This window comes from Melozone crissalis, unplaced genomic scaffold, assembly GCF_028551555.1.
Source record: "Melozone crissalis strain CALT ecotype California unplaced genomic scaffold, PUWL_Pcris_2 ptg000013l_1, whole genome shotgun sequence".
In the NCBI taxonomy this organism is placed as follows: domain Eukaryota; kingdom Metazoa; phylum Chordata; class Aves; order Passeriformes; family Passerellidae; genus Melozone; species Melozone crissalis.
Window position 1 is genome coordinate 35,614,318 of NW_026535791.1, and position 23,989 is coordinate 35,638,306.

General features: G+C 39.9%; 1 protein-coding gene across 1 annotated transcript in view; it reads left to right on the forward strand.

The window, feature by feature from the left end:
• The first annotated feature begins 343 nt into the window (after positions 1-343).
• Positions 344-23,989, forward strand: part of IPO5 (importin 5) — a 45,115-nt gene continuing 21,469 nt past the window's right edge. Inside the window, exons 1-10 of the mRNA XM_054271626.1 lie at positions 344-485; positions 5,515-5,595; positions 10,953-11,145; positions 11,629-11,731; positions 11,953-12,049; positions 13,063-13,167; positions 16,362-16,484; positions 16,570-16,690; positions 20,135-20,222; positions 22,731-22,837. Of these exons, the coding sequence (XP_054127601.1) occupies positions 402-485; positions 5,515-5,595; positions 10,953-11,145; positions 11,629-11,731; positions 11,953-12,049; positions 13,063-13,167; positions 16,362-16,484; positions 16,570-16,690; positions 20,135-20,222; positions 22,731-22,837 (1,102 nt within the window). The 5' untranslated portion in view covers positions 344-401. The remainder of the gene's footprint in view (positions 486-5,514; positions 5,596-10,952; positions 11,146-11,628; positions 11,732-11,952; positions 12,050-13,062; positions 13,168-16,361; positions 16,485-16,569; positions 16,691-20,134; positions 20,223-22,730; positions 22,838-23,989) is intronic.

A 23,989-nucleotide genomic window follows, 5' to 3' on the forward strand; every position in this document is an offset into this window, starting at 1 on the left:
CCCTTCCCGGCCCTCCCCTGCCCGCCCAGCTCCGCGTCCCGCCGCGACCCCTCCCTGCCCGCGCCGCCCGACCGCGGCTCCGGCCAATCCCGCCGGGGCTGCTGGAGCCGCTCGCCAATCAGAGCGCTCCGCCGCCCCTGCCTCCCGCCCCCGGCGCTGCGGCCCACCAATGACACGCGAGGAGACAAACCCCCATTGAGGGCCGGTTGAGCCGCCGCTCCCCGCTGCCCGCCTCGCCCCGAGCCGCCGGGACGTCAAAGGGAGGCAGGGCCAATCGGGGGCGAGGCTCCGTGCGCCGCGACCAATGGGAGCGCGGCTGGCGTTGCGGCCCCGCCCTTCGCTCCCCCGCCGGCGGCGCGGCCGGCGCTCCCCCTTCCTCCCTCTCCTTCCCTCTCGCAGCAATGGCGGCGACGGAGCAGGAGCAGTTCTACGCCCTCCTCGGCAACCTGCTCAGCCCGGACAATGCGGTCCGCAAGCAGGCCGAGGTAACGGGGCCGCCGCGTCAGCGGCCGCCGGGACGGCCTGTCAGACCCGCCGGGCCTCGTCGGAGGGCGGGAGGGAGGGAGGCAGGGAGGGGGGCAGGGAGGCGGCGGGGCCGGCCGAGCCCCACGTGTGAGCAGCGGCACCAACTGCCTCCCGGGCCGCCCGGGCCTTTCCCCGGCCGGGGCGGCGGGGCCGGGCGGTGGCGACCGTTTCGCCTGGCGGGCGCAGGGCCCGCGCCGGCCCTTGGCCCTTGAGGGCGCGAAGGGTCCCGTTACTCCCCTCGGCGCCCGCCCCGGCGTGCCCGGCGCCGCTCTCGCCCCTCGCCCGCCTCGAGCCCGCACCGCCCGCGGCCCGTGTGGGACCGTCGCCAGGGGCTGCTTGTCCCCGTTGCCCATGGCCGGCTCCGCCTGAGCCGCCCGGCGTGACGGAGCGCGGCCCCGCGCAGGGGGCCCCGGGCCGGTGACGGCAGCGGCGTGTGGGGGGCCGGCTCTCGCCGCCTCGGGAGCGGAGGCGGCTCCCGAAGGAGGTCAGAGCGGGTGCCCGGCGCGGTGAGAGCGCTGTGGTGTGCGCGCCCGAAGCGGCCCTCGCTGGGGCTCCGTGCCCCCGCCCCGCTGCGCCGGCAGCAGCGGGACCCAGGTCCTTGTCCCTTGCCGCGCAGGAGTTTGGTTTTTTAACTTTTCGGAACGGCCCCGTGTGTGTTCGAGCGTTTCGTCAGCTAAGAAGTATTTCACCCAAAAGAAGTGTTTTCAATATGCTGAGTTTCTCTTGTTATCAGCAAAAAGTTTTCAGACGTGTTGTTTCAGCTGAAATTCTTTGTGGCGGCTAAGCCACGTTAATTCTTTCTCTCTGTCATGCTTAAGGCTCCATTGTCAAGCCTGGTGGGGAATCTCTCCCGTTGAATTAAATACCAGCGTCTAGGTTTAGCATGAATTCCCGCTGCATGGCTGCGTCGGGTCTTTTATCGCTCTCATCACTCCAGCGGTCAGCAGAGTTCAGCGCGTTGTTTGGTGAAGAATAAAAAGCATTATTCCTGATGCTGCAGTGAAAATTCCTCAAATATGAATCGAGAATGAGAAGGAGGCGAGACATACATTTTTAGAAAGCTAGTGAAGTTCAGTATTGATAACTGCACTTTCTAGAGAGTCAGCAAGAATTATTCCCACATTCCTGAACATAGAGCTGCAATGGAGGCCATTCTCTGGGAGCTGAATTTCTTTCTCTTCTCAACTGCCTACATATAACCTAAAAACATTTCTAAAAATTTTTGAACTTTATTGGAATTGTAACAAAGCAAGTTCGTTGTGCACCTGTGTCACAATGCCTATGAAATAAAACATTGGGTAAGAACTCTAAAGCTTAGATTCTTAAAACTGGTACATTTTGTCTGAAACTTGCTTGAAACTGAGTTGGAGTTCTTTTTAATCTTCTTAAGTATGTATTTATTTATTACATATGCACTATGGTCAATCAGAATAAGAAACCCTAATGGGCATAATAGATACCAAGTCTTTCAAGCCTGTTAGTTTCCTATAAAAGTACAAGGAATAGTATAACTTTTTACTTATTTATCTGCACTGAATTTGCCATTAGTTTCTGAATATTTCCAAGGTGTGCTGCAAATGATATAATGGTTTAGGATCATTCAGAGTGGAAGGGTCCTCAGGAGGTCTGCCCTGCTCAAAGCAGTGTCAGCTATCAGGTCAGATCAGGTCACTTGGGGCTTTGTCCTGCTGACTCTTGAAAACCTCTAAGAATGGAGACTGCACAGGCTCTTTGAGTTACTCACTCCTGCTTGGCTTGTCCTCATTAGGACAGAGAGATCTGGACCTTCCAGTCTGAACCTCCTTTTTTCAGTTTGTGCCTGTTGCCTCTCATTTTTCCCCCATGCATGGCTGTGAAGAACCCCACTTATCTTTGTGGTGGCCTAATGAACTTTCTCCTGGAAGCACAAATCTGTCTCTCTACAGTGTAGTTAGACTGATTTAAGTTGTATATTCCTTGAAGTAAGATTTTTTTGGATAAAAGTATTGCATAACCTTTAAAATATTTGCTTCCTAAAATCATACAGGACTCATACTTGGTTATAACATTGGCATAGTCCAATCAGTTTTTCAAAGTGTACTTGCTGTTGGAAGGTAATATTGAATACATAAAGGATTCAAATAACTGCAGATAAATTGAATAGCAGGTTTTCATTTGTATCTAGTGAAAACCAGTCAGAATGAGAAATGGATAGACAGGGAACTAAGCAGACTAAGCAGGTTATTCCAAATAGGTCTGATCATTGAAATGAGAATGAGGGGTGTTCAGCTGAAGACTTTGAAATTAATAGACATGTAGTCATATCCTGTTTGGGAGGATTGTAGTAAAAGATGTTAAAAAAAAAAGGGTGAGGAAGAAAGGCTGATGAGTCCTAACTCAATAGATGTGTATGAATTTATATGTGTATAGTCTGCTCTTGTGAGACCCCACTGGAGTACTGTGTCTGCCTCTGTGGGCCTGCTGGAGTGGGTCCAGAGGAGGGTCACAAACATGGTCTGGGGGTCTGAACAGCTCCCCTGTGAAAGGCAGCCTGAGACAGCTGGGGGTTGTTCAACCTGGAGAAGACTGGAGGCACCTTAGAGCAACCTTCAAGTACCTCAAGGGGAAGAAGAAAGGTGGAGAGGGGCTTTTACAAGGGCATGCAGTGATAGGACAAGGGGCAATGGCTTCAAACCTGAGGAGGGCAGGTTTAGATTAGAAATATGGAATAAATTCTTTACTGTGAGGATGTTGAGGCACTGGAACAGGCTGCCCAAAAAAGCTGTAATGCCCCATTCTTGGAAGTATTTAAGTCTAGGTTGGCTGGGGCTTTGTGTAACCTGGTCTAGTGGAAGGTATCCCTGCCCGTGGCAGAGGGTTTGGAACTAGATGGTCTCTAATGTTCCTTCCAGCCCAAAACATTCTGTAATTGTGTGTATCAGCCAGCTAGCATGCTCATAACTTAACCTGACTAGTTGGCTGAAATCTGGTTGGTTTATTTTACCATCCATCCTGGAGTGTTGTCTGTTGACTATAAAAACCTGTCTTCTTACTTGTGTGTCTGTCTTCTAATAAAGAAACTTTTGATTACTTTGTCTTGGTGATTTTATGCTCTTTAAAAAAGCATTTCTCGGGTTTGAGAGAACATGGGTAGCAAGTGTAGAGGATAGATACTTTCTTGCACTTGTTGTGAAAGTTGGTCATGGTGTGTGAGAAATTTGTGCTTCTGTATAAGATAACTGGGGAAGTTATTGTAAACTGAAAGGACACAGTGAAATGTAGCAGGATCCAGCTACATAGTTAGAGTGCAGGCAAGGCTGGTAATAAGATGGGTAGGGCCAGCCAAGAAGTTTCCCACCAGCCCAGAGGGAAGGTTCTGTGTTTGGCCATGTATTCCTTGTGCCCCTTGGCTTTAGCATCCTCTGAATCCAGTTTACAGAATTGGCAGAGTTATACCATTGAACAGCTGCTATGGTTGCTGCCATTTTTAGTGAGTTAAACAACTCAAAATAGAATATTATGGTTATCAGAATTGACATGAGGGAAGCCAGCTTTTACTGTGCTTCAGTTGTCTGTGAAAGCATAACAAGTCTGTGCTGGGCCTGGGTTTAGGGAACCTTTGTGTTTCTGTGTTAGTTTTTGGATTTGTAGATAATAGTGCAGTATAAATATATGCATTCATGGAAGAGGTTAACCTGAGAAAGACTTTCTATTCTGACCCTAAACCTCGTTTAATTTTGCAGTCTCCATGAAATGATTAGATTAAATGCAGGGATTCATTGGGGATTCAGAGTCTCATTGACTATGAGTGTATGTTGGCAACTAGGGAGAATATAAAATGTGGATTCACTCTGTGAAGAAGGTCTACTAGGAAGCAGGTACAGAAAGGGAGGAAGATGATGTCTAATATTAAATGCAAAACTGCTTAATTGACAATAGCAGGTATCCTGTCAAGGTGGGTAAGAGTTTGTTGGAGTACTGGAAGGAGTTACTGCAGAGTTGGAAAGAGGAAGTAGGCCGACAGAGAACTGATACAAATGAACCTGAGCTTTGCAGAATGGGCTCATTCCTTGAGTTCAGGATGGGATAATGAATATTTGGAAGGGGTGAAGTAATTAATCTGCAAGATTGTCAGCAAAAAGTAACTCAGAGTTACTAAGTATAGAACTATTTCTAGATGTTATGAGGGGTTGCTCTTGAGCTTGTGATTCTGCTGCTCCTACCTACACGGGTTTAATATATTTTAAAAAAACATTGTTTCAAAATGCACTCATATACCATGTTTTGGATAGCAAAAGTTGTTTTGCTGTGTTTTCACTCTAGCTTCTAAGTAACAATGTAATTTAAAAAGGAGACATGTATAAAATGCTTGCCAGGAGCATGTAAGACAATGTAACTGAACTTATTAAGCTTCTCATTTTGTTAAGAGGGTTTTCCTGAGGAGGAGACTAAATAGCTTCTCTTTCTGAAATTCAGGCAGGAGTTTAAAAAGAAGACATTGTTATTCAGAATGTATTCTTGACACATGTGGCTGCCACATAACATTGTAAAAGTTTTAAAAAGGTTCAAACCCAGAACTGATCCAATTTTTGGACTATACATTAGTCTGTGATTATTAAGCTGTTGGTCACAGCTCAGTCTCAGGCTTCCAAAGTTCTTAATTCTTTGATATGATAAAAGCTATGATGGATTCCCAGTGGGACATGTTTGTTGTATGTTGTATTTGTACAAGTTTATGTTCTATTTATATTTTTAATTAATCTCCTAAGTGACCATGCATATGTAGATCATTCCAATATGGCAGATCTTACCAGATAACTAAGATTTTACTCAAAAATTTAAAGTAGGTCATACATTTTTATTTTGATAAGTTTCATTTCTTTTTTCTATGTTATTTTTTTTTTAATTGGATGGATACTGATGTTTTTAAAAGGAGAGTCAATTCATATTAGTGCTTAACACATGCTTTCTAATAAATGTTTACAGTGAGCTGCATCTCTTTTTGTGCAGGAGACCTACGAGACTATTCCAGGCCCATCAAAGATCACTTACCTCCTGCAGGCAATCAGGAACAATGCTACTCCCGAGGAGGTATGGCTCAATAACCTTGGATTTGTGCAGATTTTCAAGGGGACTTGGAGAAGAGGGGAAGAAATCAGTGCTGATCATTTTGGGATATGTGAGCAAGTCTGGTGTTAACTGAAGCATCTTGATTTACTGCACATTTGTAGAGGGATCAGTCTTCTTTTTGTCTTGATTGTTGCATGCCCACTTCACTAGCTGAGACTTTGTGGTGCAGGATATTTAGTTTCAGGAAGAGTTTTTTTGTAAGCAACTGCTTGAGTCTCCATTGTTTTCTGTTGTGTGCTTTGCTTAATGAGTGTTATTTTCCATTAAATGTATAACTAGTAGATGACTTACTGTCATGTTTGTTTCTTCAAGTTACAGTTGAGAAGTGATTTCTACTTGGAGTCGTGTGCTTAACATATTAAACTTGTGTGTTGTCTGAAACTCACAGTGCTTCTTAAGTCATCTGGCAGTATTATGGAATGATACTGAGAGTAGTCTAAATATTATACATTTTTTTAATCTCGGCATAAAGTAAGGGTGCCTTTTAGTTACTCCTTAGTTTTGTAAGGCTCACAACTTTAGCAATCAGTTAAAGTACTTACTGGTAAAACTATTATTCACTTGGATATGCAGAGCAAAGAACTACTAAACTTTCAAGATATTACAAATATAAAGGCACTTAAACAATTTCTGAACAATATTATAAGAGCATAAGTGTGCTTTTTCTCTTATGACTAACAGTCTCTTCTGGCAGACTATTCAATTTAGAGTTAGTTGCCATTTGTGCTTTTTAATGCTAAGAAAGTATCAGTTTACCCATACTGATGCTTATCAATCTACAGTGTTGTGTTCTTCTGACAGACTCCTTCAGTATTATACTAGCAACTGGAATCTAGTTTTCCTTTTTGCTCCTTTGAGATGTTTCAAATGATAAAAAACTGTAGAGCAGTGTTACTACAAAGTATAAATAAATACTTTTTTCATGTGTTTGCTGATTTTATTCCCTTTACATCAGCTAAGGAAATAGCCCAGCGTAGAACTGAAAAATCTTGCCAATGACTTGGATCCTGACTTGCAAAGTACAAAAAAAACTTTTCACCTATAGAAGTTACTATTACCAAAGACATCAAAGGCTAACATTTGCAGAATATCTTGACATTTAACTTTACCAATGGATTACTCAAAGAAAGATTTAAATGTTAGCTCTTACCCTAAGTAAGCATTAGGTGCTGGACTCAAAAAATCCTGATTAATAAAACCTACAACCTCTTCCCTGTAAATCCAACTACTTAGTAGCCTAATTAGAGCCTAAGTGAAGTAATCCCCATGCTCAATCTAAACGCTGCATATAAACACTGCATATGCTGGGAAGCATTCTGTGTGTGTTTAATGTGGTGCTGGTATCAGCAGGTAATTTCTGCATGTGTTTTATAGAGATCCAAATGCTGAGCAGAATATTGCATGTCACCAGTGGATAGAGCTTTGGGCCTGGCATGTGTCCTCTGAGCACATGAAATGTAGTGGTGCCACCAAACACAGGATGCTGGAAGGAGCTTCAGAACTTTAAATGTGCCTTGTCCAGGCTATGTGGAAGCTGGGTTCAGATCCCTCTTCATCTTGAAGCCTTTGCATTGCTTTACCTCCTTGCAGGAAAACTAGGATGAAGAAAATGCCCCATCCTGTTTGCATGAGTTGTGTGTCTGTGTTGTAGAGAGTACAAGACTTGTAGGACTATTCAGACAGCAGCTGGGGAAGTCCTGCCTCTGCAACCCAGTAGTTTTGGCGTTTAAATGGAGAAACAGGGATGCAGGTCATGCTCCCAAGTACCCCTTGTATTTAACATAGAAAACACCATTAAGCCAGATTTGGAATAACTCTTTTAACTAACTGTGTAACAGGTTTTTTCCTACCTAACCAGATGCCTAAACTATGGAAATATTCACCTCTTTCCTCTGTTCTTATTTTACACTTTGCTAACAGCAAAGTAACACTGTTCACAGAAGTGGAGGGAAGCATGTGACTTAGCAGCTAGAACACTTCTGTGCCAGGTGATGTGCAAGTTTGTACACCAGTCTGAGGAGGGGCTTGTCCTTACTTTCTGCATTTGTAGTATCACTGTTATGAAATTTAGACTACTTTCTATGCAACTGCATTTTAAAGAGCTGTACAGAAAGATGATATATATTCACAGCTGAATTGATTTATTTTATTTGTAGGACTTAAATATTTTAGACTGTTACTTTGCAGTTTTGATTTACCACATAAATCTTTGAGAGGAGCAGAAGTTCTGCATTTTCCCCTTCATTTGTTTTTTCTTAGTTTACTCTGGTTTGGCAGGTTTTGATGGTGTCCTAATTTAGAGATGACTAGTAAAATAACAAATGCTCTGTAAAACTGTTTCTGTTGTACTCACAGCCTTCTTGGGGGCCCCTGACCTCTCCCAGACCTCTGCCCATGTTGTCACATGAAGGGATGCATTTCCTAGTTTGAAGACTGCTGTTGTGGACAGCTCCCTGTTTAGCCTTTGGGAAGGAAGGCAGCCCAAAGATGCACCACAATTCTGCCTTTGAGTTGTCTGTGGACCTTGGGCACTCTGTGCTTTGAATTCCACATAGGACTAGATCTCTGAATGACAAGTCCATCTTTGAACCATGTGCTAAATGTTCTTTACTTCCATCTCTGCATGTTTTCCTCCTTGAGGACTTGAACAATAAAACAAAAGTAAAATACAGTGTGACAGTGCTACACAAGATAGTCAAACTTTTTGTTATAAAATATGTAGGGTTACATGGATGCTTTGAATATTAGTGGAGAGCATGGCATCCCAGATTGCTATCATAATTCTGCTGCTGCCCTGCTCAGCAAATTGATTTGATTTTCTTATGCTTTATTTCCCTCATCCCTAAAATACTAAAACATTTTTAACACGCTATAAATTCTACTAATCAGAAGCAGTATGCTGAAATTTGAGTATTATGACTACTTTTTCATATGACTACTTATATTAATATATAACTTTAACACTTCACTTATATGTGAGCATCTCAGTAATTTAGACATGCAGAAGACCCAATGCTGGGAAAAAGTGTGCTCTCTTTGTGCTTCATTGGTAGCTGGAATTCCTTCTTTGGGGATGTATGCTTTATATTGTTCCCCTTCTCATTAAAAGCTATTGCTACTAAATTGCAGAATTTTGAAATGCTTGTTTAAGTACATATTTTGAAATACTTAAACTTAATGAACCTTTGGGGTCTGTGAAAAATACATATATTCTTTCTCAGAGTAGAGGAAACAGCCCTGGAAGTGCCATTAATTCAGCCATGTTTGTAATTAAATTGTCAGTGATAGTTTTCTTATGTAAGTGAGTATCTGCTGAGGAAAAGATGCCATTTTTTATTATTAGAAGTCAGTAGTCAGTTTGTCACTCCTTAAAACACTTGAATTTGCTTTGGGGATTTTGGAGATTGTTTTTTTTCCTAAGCTAGTAACTATAACCAGGAGATAATTAATGTAGTGCTGGTCTTGTGTCTTTCTGCTTGCCTTACTGCTTGTGTTTTTACTTTGCAGTCAGCCTGTTTACCAGTCTTCTAATATTTTAAATTCTTCAGAGTTGGAAATTCTTATCCTTGTTTTCATAAAGCATGTAGTCTTCACCTCTGTCCCCTGAGTGTCCACCTGTTAGTACTTCATGAAAGAACATAATATAATGTGAGTTCAGTCATTATCAGGTGTCAGGGAATCCTCACTGAAACACGATGCCTCGAGTAAGGGAAGACAACACCAGAGTTTGTGCCCTGTTTAGTCCCAGTGAACTTGCTCCCCACTCAAGGCATTTCTATGTAAGTTTACCATACTAATGAAGAAAAATTTAATCTTTCCCAATATTGGTGCTCCAAGGGATGGGAGAAGGAAAGATATTATTATATTTTGGTACCATGAAAGGTTTTTGACACATTGTTAGTGAGATTCCCACAGGCAGTGGGGGAAGAACATCCTTCTGAACTCACATTCCCCTATGACAATATTGCTGGAGAATCTTGGCTTCTGATGGGAGCTACAGCACAGGTGGGCACTGTGACTGTTCAGCTGCTGCCTTTCTTACATCTGCTAGGGAAGAGCTGAGCCTGCATATGTGGTGGCCTTAGTCCCTACTGGAGATGGTGACAAGGAGATAAGACATGATAGAGTTGGGTCCAGTTCTAGTCCTTTCCCTCTGCTGGTACAGAGACACTTTGTGTGCAGTACTCTTCAGCTGTACAGAAGAGAGCTGAGTAGATTATAAAAAGACACAATGAGTCTGGAGACTGCAGAACATAAGAATAGTATCTTGGGTTTTAGCAATACCTGATAATTACAGGGTATGTTAGAAGTTGACACTTAGCAGCACTTTGTGTTTCACATCTATGGTAATGTCAGTAACACTATTGAGAAATTGGAATTGATTACTTTTGCTGCTCCTTGAAGAGTTTTGAATTTGAAAGCCTTTTAAATGAAACTGTCATCATCTGCACATTAAATAAGAATGTCTTAGGAAAAAATTGAGTTTGGATTATTTTTTGTGAGAATTTAGCACACATAAGGTTTTGTTACATGTGTTAAACTTCAGAAGTTTGGATGGTGATCTTTGATTACTGTGTGTCCTTAAACACCAGTTGGTGAACATTCTATTAAGTTATTCAGAGAGCTTCATGTGTCTTTTTACCTTTACTGCATGTGTTGCTCTATTAATTTTGAGTTAATTGTATTTTTTACTTCTAGTTCTTGTACAATTGTAAATGAATACGGATATAGAAATGATACTGTTGTAAAATAGGTATATGCGTACAGGATACAAGATTGTAATATGTGATTTTGAGGTTCCTATGCTTAAGTTCAAGTTTAAAGAATAAAGTGTCATCATACACCTACAAAACACTGAAAGCTTTGGTTTGACTTGGATTTGGGTTTAGTTGTTTGAGAATGTGAAGGAGGGTTTACAGATTAATTATCTGACAAAATTGCCCCAATAAGTCCCTTTTTAATCCAGAAAAACCTGTCTGGATTATAATGACCGCATTAGGCCATTTAAAATAGAAAGAATTCATGCTTTAAAGATCTTTCAATAGCACAGCTAAGTTCTTAACTTGCCACAAAATATTTCTGAGGTTCAGCTATAGAAAAAGCCTGAATACCTCAGTATTGTCATTATTTCTTTGAAGGGCTGTAATTGTCAGAAACATGGTTGTAAGCTGATGTTTCTTTAGTGTGGTAAAGTCATCTGTTGCTTGAGAGGTAATCCATTGACCAAAGAAGTCATTTGGGAGCATGTGTGGATGTTCCCTTGCAGGAGCACGATGATCACGTCAAACATTTAACACACACACACTTCTCCCTAACAGGCCCGGCAGATGGCAGCTGTCCTTCTGCGCCGCCTGTTGTCATCTGCATTTGAAGAAGTTTATCCAGCTCTGTCACCTGAGGATCAGACATCAGTCAAGAGTGAATTGCTGCTCTTTATCCAGTTAGAAGGGCAGTCCACTATGAGGAAGAAAATATGTGACATAGTCGCTGAATTGGCCAGGAATTTAATAGGTACTTTATTGATATAAGTTGATACTATAGTAAAATGTTTATATATTGATAGTGGTTGTATTTGTATCTCTGCTTAGGCTTTTGCACATGATGTGCTAACTAATTCCATGGCTTATAATAGAACCTAATATTTGTTTACACTATCCTTGACCAGATGAAAATAAGATTCTTAAACTCTGCTTTTTAAATTGCTCAAGTTTAGGTGAGATTGTATTAAGGTTTATAAATCCAGTTTTGTGTAAATTGTCATGAATTATGCTGAACATTGCATCAGTTTCTTTTTTTGAGTGTTGGTATATAGCAGTAAACAGAAATCACCTTCTGTTATGGAGTGTTTTTAGATTAAACATTTCACAATATTTTACATTGTGACTTAGGTACATCTTCAGATCAGGGAGTCAGTGATGACTGGTTTTCCTGCCCCACTGATATCTCACCATTCTGAAGTTTGCTTATCCTAAAACTTTGTTGTGTTTAATGTAGATGAAGATGGCAACAACCAGTGGCCAGAAGTTCTGAAGTTCTTATTTGACTCTGTCAGCTCTCAGAATGTGGGACTGCGTGAGGCTGCTCTACATATTTTCTGGTAAGCTACATTTTTGTAGGATAGCCTAATCATGTCTGAAAATCAAGGAAAAACTGTCACAATGTAATTAACTAGCAATCATATTTATTTAGTTTCTTGTATTGTGGCTCACTTAACTCAAATGTGTACAGTTACAGTCTGGACCTTAATGGATAAGTTTGACATACTAGTTTAGCCTTAACTTGTGTCAACTTTTATTAATGGTTTGGTCTTATCCTTAGGAATTTTCCTGGGATTTTTGGGAATCAACAGCAGCACTATTTGGATGTCATTAAGAGAATGCTGGTTCAGTGTATGCAAGATCAGGAACATCCCTCAGTAAGACCTTTATGTTCTTTGGGGATTTTAGTATGTTCTGAGCATAGAAACTCAGTGCAGTAGTCTCAAACATAAAGTTTAAACAATAGATTTCAGTCAGAGAATTGCATTACCTGAAAATGATGTACATACAGAGTTTTGACTGTGCCTGCTGCAAACCAAAGGCTCAGACCCTTTTGTGGTCCTAAAGCTGACTGGCTGCCCATATCTGCATGGTTTAGGCCCAGATTCTTGCCTAGTTGTGCTTGGAGAAACCCACTTGCAGTGGCCCCAGGCAAATGGGGTTTGAGCCAGCAGCACTGAGGGGTCAGAAACTCCAAGTTAAATTCTCTTTCTGACCTTTGTGTTTGACAGTGTCTGTCATCTCTCTACATACAGTATCTGTATATAGATGGGACATGGTATGTCTGAAAATTCTGAATATACAACAACTCCTTGAACTGTGTGTGCATGTTTTGCTCTAAGGGTGTGTAAGCAAGCCTTGCTTTTCTGGAAGGCTTCAGATTAATTGATTTGTGCAGAGAATTGTACTTTGAAAATGTTTCTCTTGTTATGGAAAATGCTGGGCAAGGATATGAAACCCTGCTGTGATATATGGGTTCAGTTTGCTGCTCCCCCAAGGATTACTTTTTCTGACCTTTGAAAATCAACTGAATAACATTTTCTAAAGTACCACAAGTCATGCCTTTAAAGAGGAATGTCTTAAACACTTAGCACACACTTCTTGAAAAATGAGACTGACACTTGCATGCACATTTGAAGTTTTGATAGAAGTTGAAAACAATAGGGTTTTTTCCTCTTTCATTAAATGAAAACCACCAAAACAAAAAAGCAAACCTAGGGACTACTTGCTACCTCATATGATAAACTTTTTATAGACAATGTAGATGTTGAAGGTCTTCATTATCACTTTACTTTATTTGAAGTAAAATTCAAAATCCCGTGTTAAAAACTAGCAGAGGCATGATTCAGTACTAGTTTCCCACATTTATTTCTTCAATCATGTCTTTTAGATCAAGACTTTGTCTGCTAGAGCTGCAGCTGCATTTGTGCTTGCTAATGAGCTCAATGCTCCCCTTCTTAAACATTTTGCAGACTTGCTGCCTGGAATCTTGCAGGTAAGAAACCAAACTAGTTACTCTTACTGTGCCATTGCTGGTATTGTCTATATACAAATGTAAGTTATTGATCTGTGAATCCATGAATTCTTGCTGAGACCTGAATTAACGGACTCTTTTAGCCAGACAGCAATTGCCAGCAAGGAGACTAATAAGGAATTTTGCAAACAGAGGATATTTGATAGGGTTTTAAGGAAAATAGCTCTGTGCTGATCAACTTACACAGTGTTACAGAGATTAATGAGTTAAAATTCTTTGTAAGGCATATAGGTCAAAATCATACAGCTTTTAAATTAACCATGATATTGAAATACAAATGTGGGCTACCCTGAGATTTGAAGTAATCTGTAATTGGGGAATTCATGGACTTGTGATATCCTGTATCTCTTCAGTTTAAAGGAAAGCATAGAATTATTCTGAACACAGATGCTCAGACTGAGAACAAAAGTCTGTAGAAATGATCTTTATTGTTTGATAAATTAGGAAATTGCAAATAAAATGCCATTTTAAGCTTCATGTAATTTCTGAGGCTGGATTAGATCTCTTGGATGGATGAATTTGAGCCAAAGTTGAAATTCTGGTGTAAGGTGATTTATTTTGCAGAGAAGCCTATTGTAAATCAAACCAGAGACAGAAATGGTTTGAGCTCTGAAGGCTGAAAAATTCACAGTACACTTCCCTTTCTGTATCAAGAAACAGTGGAAGCACTAAGTACCTATGATAACGCAGGAAGTGAACTTCTGGTGATTTTAAATTAGGCTAAATTTACATTAAAGACAGACTTCTCACTACAGTCAGAACAGCAGGTTCTTGTTGACAGTGTGGCTGTAAACTGCGTGTGCTTTGTGGCAAGCTGAAGAAAACTTTTGCCAAATCTAGTGGCATCTGCAACTGATGGAATTCTGCTTGATCTTAAATGCAAACTGAGGGCAATTTATCCAAATCACCTGAACTTGAAAATGGGCTGTAGTGTGTATAAGTTTTTGATATTGAGGTCTTTGTTTGGTGATTAGTCCCTGTCCATGCCTTTGTCAATAACATTTGTTGTTTAAAAGTTGTAACTGCCTGAGAGGACCTTGGCTGCACAGTACTACTGTGTAAGTGGGGGCGAGGCGGGGTTTGGGGTGGTTATGCCATTTGTCTTGATGTGAGGCACTTAAAAAGTCTGTGGGTTTTGGATTTCGGGCTAATAGCCCACTCTGTGTGCTATAACTTTCAATGCTACTCTGACACTATGAAGACACTGTAACAACACATGCACTTGGCTCACATTTTCAAGCTGTCTTTTCCTAATACAGAGCACAGAGCTGTGCTATGAAATCCGTCTTTTTAAAGTACTTATTGCAAGAAGAACTAGATTTTCAGGCTGTGGTAACACAAGATGGATATGAAGATCCGAGTTTATAAATAGGAATGTGTTAGAATAGTGGTGAGTGACCTTTGGAGACAGTTGGATGCTTTCTTTGTTGCTGTTGAAATTAATTTTGTTGAAACACTGATGCTAAAAAAGCTAAAAATAAAATTCTGACTTGGCATATCAGTTCTTTCAGTACAAGATCTATAATGGTTATGCTGGAAGTTGAACTTTTAAAACTGACAGTTGAAACTTTTACCCAAAGCTTTCTGTTGCAAAGGGAGGTAAAAGCAGATAGAACTTCACTGACTTCTTGGACATTGTTTGATACTATAGAAAAGTACTTTTGCCTTTTAGGGCTCACTTTTCACTTTGAGCTGCTTTCTTCAGAAAACCACTCTTTAAAAAACTGTCAGAGTTGCAACTGATATAAAATACAGTTTTGCAGAAAATTCCAGTAAATATTACATTGTCCTTTGAGAGAATCAGAGGATGTTGTAGCTGTTAGACCAAAAGGCCTTAACCGTGACAGATTTTTTTTTTCCTGGATTTTTCCACAACGTTTCTGGTACTAGAAGATGATGCTTCTGTTTTGAAAGCATGAGTTATATAAGTGCCATTAACAAAAATGTTGAATTATAGACTTAAATGTTAAAAATTATTTAGTTACTTACTTCAAAAATGTTTCAACATTAAGAAGACATAAAATACTTCACTAATGAAAATTCCTTTCAAAATCTCAGAAGTGAGTGTGAAGACTTTTTTCTTTGGAGCTTTGTTTCCTTCTGAATTCTAACACCATTGAGTAACAGTGTTCTGGTTTGGCACTAAAATATCACCCTGATCAGTTAAAAGTAAGTTTTAAATTACTTTTCAGATTGTGGACATGGGTTAGGAAATATAGTTGCAAAAAGCTTGATTTCTTTCTCTCTTTTCCATGTCTGTGACTGAAGGCTGAAAGGTCTGTTTTAATTTAGTGGCTCTGGAGGGATGTCTGGAAAAAACCTCTTTAATCTTGTGGTTCCTGGTGTTTGTAAGCATAAGCTATTCAAAACTTTTCTCACGTAACAGGCGAAAGGGAAGTTAGGCTCATTTTCCTTCTTTCAGGCCAAGTTACTTCCTTGTAAATGGATTTTGAAGTTGTCAGAACCAAGTGGTTTTGCATGTTGGAGCCTCTGATGTGTGACCTTAATTCTTTCTGATTGTCTGCAGTGTTAGATTTGAACATTGTGAGCCATAACTTAGTTGTAGAAAGCTTGTAGTTTTGGATGCTACATGGTATCCTGTTATGGGTTTATGCACACAGGTCACCATAGCAGGGTCTGACTCTGGGATCCTGCTGAAAGTTGGAGTGAAGGCTTCTGGTTAATTGTATTCTGTTAGTTCTCAGGTTACAGCTTGAGCTGGTGCCTCCAGAGAGGGACCCCTACCCCAATTCCCATCTCTCAATTGTACTTGTGGTGCTGATGGCCTGGTCCCCAGCCACTTACTTCTGGTTGGTGGTCTCTTGATTTCTCACTGGTTTTTTCACTGTTGCAGGACTGATCTTCTGATGAAGTTACTTCATTCTCTTGGAATTGTCTGCTTGATTCTTATCTTCTTCATCCAGCTTGTATCTGCTGGAATCAGCTAGTTCATTGTTAGAAGCATTAGTTTTAACAAAAAAGTTTACTCTGGTCAGTTCTTGTGGCCTCAGGGTTTGGCTGCTTAGCTACTAATACTAAATGAGACTGTTCAGAGAAACAAGAATACAATTAATGAAATTTCTTCTACAACACTGGTCCTATTCATAATGTTGTTTGTTTTTATTTAATCTTATCTCCATCTTATCTTTTTATAGGCTCTAAATGATTCCTGCTACCAAAATGATGATTCTGTTCTGAAATCCCTTGTAGAAATTGCAGATTCTGTTCCCAAGTATTTACGACCACATTTAGAAGCTACTTTGCAGCTAACTCTGAAGGTAAAGCTAGGAATGTTCTTTAAGAATCACTTTTTCCACCCCAAAACCTCTGTTCTAACCATTTGCTCTAACTTTTGGGTTGTAGTTGTGTGCAGATGCCAGTCTCAGTAACATGCAGCGTCAGTTGGCACTTGAAGTAATTGTGGCCTTGTCAGAAACTGCTGCTGCTATGCTGAGGAGGCATACAAATATTATTGCACAAGCCAGTAAGTATTTTCCTCATTTTCTTTGTTGAAAGTGTCTTCTTTTACAGAATTAAATTGACTTTGCTGTTGGTCAGTGGCAAAACCACATCTAACTGAAAGTTTGCTGGTGCTCATAACTAAAGAAAACTCAATTCAATGTTACCTAACGGAGTAACCCCCTTCTATTATGACTCTTCATAAATTAATCTGTGCCTATGCAGCACCAAAAATTTAAATAAAAATACAGTGGGCTCTTATTAGATATTTCCAAGGAAAACTCTACTTGCATGCTTTTCAGTTGGCTTTGGAAAATTTTACTGTAACAAAAAACAGCATTTAGTCCTGAAGTTCTAAGTTTGGAGTTGGTATGTAGGCCAGATACTCTGTGGTGCTGGCAAGTCAAGGCTGAGGAATTCAGCATGTATGTTGAACATCAGTGGTGAGTTAAAGCTGTGAATTAAAAAATCAGATGCTGGTATAAATACATAGAAATAATCTAAAAGACTTTACCATGTGGATGGTAAAGTCTTTGAAGAGGCACTTTTAAAATCATGCATTATTATTTGAAATGCTAAAAATAAATGTCTTCTGGGCAGCTCCAGCATCAGTGCTGCTTGCACTGGTGTTTCTTTGCCTTTTAAACCTTTTCTTTTACTAGATCAGGGCCCTGGCACAGCAGTGTAGCCTGCTTTTCCCTCCCTGTCAGACTTGTGTTTGTCTAAATTCTTGCTTGTTTTCTGAAACTTGCATAAAAGATAACTTTTGCACTCAAAAATACTACAAATTTTCTGTGTCCTCAGCATGAGGAAAGTTGTATAGATGTCACTAAAATTATAAAGCTTCTGTTGGAAAATGTTGCAAACTGAATGTACTTGGCTTAAGTGTTAAAAATATTGATGAGAAGTTTTGTCTGCTAGTAGAATAGTTTTTTTAAAGAAGATGTTCTTTAGAATGTATTTTGGAATCTGTAAATTTTCAGAACACTCTGTTTTCACTCCATCCTGTAGCTTGTTGGAATTGTTAACACCTGACACTTGCTGACCCCAGATCATTACAAGCTTCTTATTTGTTCTGGAGAGAAGTACCTCTTACCTCTTTAGAATGTGTTCCTGTTATTTTGCGTTGCTAGTTGCTGTTCAGGAATGAAATACTTCTATTAAGATAAAGCACCATATGGGAAAGAAATTCCTTTCATTTGCAGTTCATTGTAAAGTTAGTCTTATTAATATATCATTAGGAGAAAGACATTTATTTTGCACAACTGGTAAAGCAGTTGTGTTCAGGGCCTGATAAAAAGGTAGCAAAAAGGGACTGCTTTTGTCTTGGCTTTGTATCTTAGTTTAAAAAGCTTTCTGTTTTCATTCAACTGAGAAGTGGCTAGATCACTTGATACCCACAACTAGAGCTGGGACTTGGGCAACATTGTCATCTTGTGCTGCTTTTACTGAGCACGGTGCTGGTTTAGGAGTGTGTGTCCTGTGTGCCAGTTAGCCGCTCAGGAATCCACTTGGATTAAGAATTCCCTTCCTGAGCTCACAGGATTGCAGAGAGTTTTATTGCTCTGCTAAGAAGCAGGCTTAGTGGGCTCAAGCTTAACTTGTTTGTAAGAGTCTATATATTAGCAGTAATTAAATTTTGAGGGCTTGTTGGGACAATGTTGAAATTCCTATGCACAATCTACATTTTTTTAAAAACTCTTTGTGACATTACACTTACTGGCAGCCACATTCATGCAAAACATCAAGAAGAAACAAGAAATTGTAGGTTCTAGATATGACGATGGCCAGAGCACATTGGGTGAGTGTGTTCTTAGCCTTGTTTGTTAGTAGCAGCAAACACTGGCATGACTTTTTGGAGCCACAGAGCATTTATGTTAGATGATGTTTGTCTTCCATATTCCATAGCTCTTGTGGCAATTCATGTTTGTAATCTGTGTACTTATGTGTGTGTCTGTGTCTGAAAATCTTCTGGACTGCAGTAATTTGATGGTTTTTGAAGTCTAATCAGTGTATATAAAACTGACATGTGGGCATCATGCCAGAGGGACCGTAGTGTCTGTTAAGTTATCTTGGTAGTACATAAGAGCCCTCTGGAGGTTTTTGTAGCCATAGGATATTTTCTATCTGAAAATACATACCCACATCAAGCAAATAAATCCACAACTTGATAGTTTTTGATACTTGCTCTACAATGCTATCAGTGAGCAATAGTTTTTTCTGTCATCATCAGTTGACCAGAAATTTCTCATCTGTCCAGATATGTGGTGGTGAGTTTGCTTAGGGTGTTGTCTGTGTGTTAGATTACAATAGTGTGGGTGTATTATGAAATTCAGCAATTGCAGTATACTTGATCAGTTCCAGTAAATCTCATTAGCAGCATGAACAGTGACTAGATGCCTACTTGTTTTTCAGGTAGGTTGCTGTAAAGGGCAGTTACCTGTGGTAGCTGTCTGTCTTCAAGATGTGTGGTAGGCTGTGCTGAAAAGATTGTTAGAGGTCAAAGGTTGAGTGTTTGAAACCTTTTGTTTCCAGGTCAAAGCAAGACTTTGTTGCATAAATGATACTAAATTCAAACAACTGCTGTGAGTGATTGGTGTGTAGTACAGAGTAGAGAAGTGCTTTAGAGCCTCTGGAAGTGCAAGGTAGACTTTTCACCCCTTGTGCTTGTGAAGGGCACAGCAGCAGGTAGACTTAGAGCAGACAAGCCACTGTGCTCCTTCTTCCTGTAACAACTGGTAAGAATAGCTGATGCTTATTGCATAGGAGTTTAATGCTGTGATAGAGATTGTGTAATAGTCTCTATAAAGACTTAGAATGAGAAGAATGGACTGTCTACAGAAGTAGAAGAAGAAAACTGGTGGATTATAATGTGCAAGATATGTTCATTATACAAAAGAAAAATTTGCATTAGGTGGGAAAAATGAAATCTCAAGTTCTAAACCATGGCCTCATTGTAAGAGAAAAGCTTTATGCTAAGCGACCACTATATAAATAGATAAAAAAATTATTATGTTAAAACTAATGGTTCAGTAGTATTCTTTCTTAATTAGTAGTCTCTTTCATTAGTAAGTGTTCAAAGGATGATGCCAGAGTTTAAGAAAAATCAAGGAAGTGTATCAGAGTTCTTAAGGCATATAATACTGTTCTTAACTGTTTCAAGAATATAGACTTTATTAAGGAATTGCTTTTTGTAAGATCATTGTCATGATCTACAAAAAAAATTTGAGTCTTGGTAAGTTATACACAAGACTTTTTTACTCTCAATTTGAATGTTCTGGAAATATTTCTGTGGCAATCAGTTCTGGATTATTGACTGATGCAGTTTGACAGACCTGACCATCTGCTATTGGAAGAAAAGTTCGTTTTCTTCAAAACTTTTTGAAACAAGAAAACTTGAAATTCATATTTTTTATTTGAGAATCTATTTTAAGAGATCAGACTGAGTTTAAAACTGGTTTTTTTTCAGTTCCTCAGATGTTAGCAATGATGGTTGACTTGGAAGAAGATGAAGATTGGGCAAATGCAGATGAGCTTGCAGATGATGATTTTGACAGGTAATTATGAAACCAGTTGTTTCAATGTGTTATCAAGCCTGTGGCTAAAGGCACATTTCAAGTGCCGAATGCAAATGCCTGTAGTGCATTACTTTTTCTTTATTCAAATAACTATTGTAATTTTGTTCCTTCAGTCATGAGCAGTTTATTTGTAGGTAACTTAAGCAGTGTTCAGCAAGGAAGTAAATTATCAGTTTTCATATTTGCTGTAATTAGACAAGTTGCATGTCCCCATGTTTGCTGTTTTGTACTGTTGTAGCTTTTCAAAGCCTTTAGCTTTTGTTTTTTGTCATTTATATTACTCAGTTCAGAAGTCAGTGCCTCCTAATCCTCTAAACTGAGGGCTAATCCTGAAGTTAGCTGGAAGCCATGTTGAAGCATATTGGCCTGTTCAATTATCCACAACCCATGTCTTTGTATTTTTCTGTATCTATGCCCTTGAAAATGCGGTGTTTTCAGAAAAAGGTGACTTTGGAAGGATGTCATCATGCATGGCAGAATTCTTTGTTGGATTTCACCCAGTCCAAAAATACTACAATTTTGCTATTATTTTACATCCCTTGGTATGGCTAGCAATAGCTTATCTTGCTGTGTATTAGGCAAGGAAGATCAAAAGATGTCCAGTCATTTGGATTTGCTTATTCCTAGGTGCTTTGTACCTTGCTCCAACTTTTTACTAAAATAGGGGTTTGCATACAGCATCCTGTTACATTTACTCTTGTCCAGCTACTGTTAGAGTGAAGAAAGCAGAAATAGGTGTAGGAGGTAACTATCCCCGCACTTCTATAAAGACATGGATGTTCATTTACCAGTCTAGACATTTCTTTGACATACCTGGTTCATCCAGACTCATGTAATTAGTGTTTTGAGACAGTTTATCTCAGAACACTTACAGATCTTCATAGGAAAATAGACTAAAGAAGAGATGTTCGTTTACCCTGAGCTGTAAAGCAACTTCTGATAGATAGCAGGCATGTAAAGACACCTGTAGAACTGATGCATAGGAATTTATGGAATAATCTTTGCCTTACTTGAAATAATCTTTTTAGTTCTCTTTGATTATGAAATTGAGAGTGAGCTGTCCTTTCTTCTCTCCCTCACATAGTAGACCATACCCTTTTAACCTGTTTCCTGAGTGCTGAAATTTTGCTATACAGGTGTCAGACACCACCACTACATTCAGGTTTGTTAAGTATTTGAATCTCTTCAGTGAATAAAATTTCAAGGGGGAATAGAATATTCAAGTTCATATCCCTATCAAGCCGTTCAGGGTGTGGAAATTTATTCAGATGGCTTGCTGTAGGCAGCTTAGTAAGGATGCTGAATCATGCACTTGAGGCATGCCATTTTCTTTTTATTGTCAGCAGAGTAACTTTGTTCTTCTAAATACAGCTTAGCTGCCTATGGATTTTGTAATGAAAATTTTCCTTTTCTTAGTTAGAAGTCACAAATAGTGAGCACAGATCAGAAAACAAGTTATTCTCAACAGCCTTAGCCTGAAGGAGCTCCTTTGGCCCTTGAAGTAATAGGAGAGCTTGAGGCTCAGACTCAAGCTGCTGCACATGAGCTGGTCTCTGGTGATGGTGTGTGTGAGGGCAGTTTTTCTTTCAGCAGGGTCACTCCTGGTGCTGCCATGTGCTTCCCACCATTGAAGCTCACCTTTGTGGAGAGCTCAGTGCATGGCTGATGTGCATGCTAATGTCTCCTGGTGTTTGAGTCTTTGTAGCTTCCTAAGAGGACTGAAATTTTTGTGCAGACCCAGGAGCAGGCTAATGATCATTGGGCTGCACCCTAGTTAGGGTGTGTTTGGATCTGATGAATGGGGATATGAGTCAGCCCACACAAAAGCAGCAGGGAATACTTTAGCATTTCCAGTTTTTTGTTGCTCCAGCTTCATAAAGGCGTGACATTCTAAAGGAGGAAAAGATTAATCCGACTTCCTCTTTTCTTGGCAAAAGCCTTGCAAAGATTAGAGGGAGATGTGGGGTCATTTTTCTGAGATAAACTATCTTTATTTCTTAAAACTGAATGTGTGAATTAATGGTGGGAAGAAAGCTCAAGAAATGGAATTTCTGATGAAAGCTTCTGTTAGCTTCAGTGAGTTTGCTTCAATTTAACCCTGTGTGCCCATGCTTAATTGTCCTGCTGGTGATGTGTCTGTTTATTTGAACATGACCAAAAGACGATGGCCAATATTATTGCTTCATTCATTGCAAATTTTTTCTGGGTGTATGTAACTGCTGAGAGATTCAGTCTGTACTTTTGGACCTACAGCTAATAAGACTCAAGCAGTGGCCTGCAGATAACAAATGTTTCAGTGAATAGTAAATAACTATTTTGTGGCTGGTGTGTGTGTTTTTAGATGTGGATATGGTTTATTTACTTTAAGAGGCTCGTGTTTTCAGATGGCAAATTTTGAAGACTAGAACTGCAGGGAAGAGCTCTCTGTTGGACTGCTTGTTTTGTTGTAGATCTCAAACCACTGATATTTGTGTAATCAATATTTAGCAATGCGGTGGCTGGTGAGAGTGCGCTGGACAGGATGGCATGTGGCCTTGGAGGGAAACTTGTTTTGCCAATGATTAAAGAACATATTATGCAAATGCTTCAGAATCGTAAGTAACTGCATTTTCTTTTATTGTTTTTTAACAATTCTGTGCTTGCCAGGAACTTCAATACCTTTTAAGTCTTTTTGTTTAGCTCCTTGATAGGTTATGACACATTTCCACTTTTGATGTCAGCAGCAAAAACTGTAAATGCTGTGAACTTGAAAGTTTATACTTTCTCTTAGACTGGTTTAATAAACTTACATAGAGTGCATTATAACATTTCTTCTGATACATGGACAGCTGAGCAGGGATGTCATAAAAACAATACAGTTTTTTAAAAAACACTGGGAATTACATAAAAATAAGGGAAGAGATGGGGTTTTTCTATTTCAGAATATTCTCTCTAAATCTCTAAACAGATCCTCTCACAGTACCTTAAGTTTGTCTAAAGTGCCACCTGTTTTTCTGTAGCTCAGTGTTTTTGCTTCTCCAGAAGTGCTGCATTTAAGTGAAATTTTAATGCATTACAGTTTGTAGAGGAAAACTTGTTTTTTCCCCCTGGAATTTGATGGACTGAGGTCAGTGGTAGTCTGTCTGTCTATTTGGTAGGCTGATTTTAATACTTGTTTCATGAGGTGTTTCTATATATTCTTATCAGTTATTTTGGATGCTTCTTTTCCTCTTGAAATACCTGTAGTGCCTGCTCAGCCAATGATTCAAAACGTACTGTGCATTGTTTTCAAGTTCTTTCACTTGACCTATGGTTTGAGCCTTTGGAGTAGAAGATAATGCTGAAGTTCTGGGTTCTGCCTTCTTGGTTTAAAATCCAGTCCAGAAAAGGCTGTTAGCATTTTGGGTATGGAACAGAGGGCTACTCAAGATAGCACCAGCTGTGTGTGAACACTCACAAAGTCTGTTTGGAATTAAAGTGGTTTTTTTTGTAAAGAAAGTTTTATTAATGAAATGAGCTAACCTGACTCAGTGTTGGTAGCTTCTAGGCTAGTAACTAGCTAATTTTGTAATGTGGAGTCTGATAGTCACTGAAGGCCTGACTCCTGTTAAGGGGAGGTCATGCAATTCATCCCTGATGCTTGTTTCCTTGTGGGTCAGAGCTGTCCATAACCATTAATACTCTTTGGAGAAGGGAAGTGCAGAAGATGTTGTTTGGATTGGATTGGAAGCTCTCACTGGTAGGGGCAGAGCAAAGATGAAGGCGCT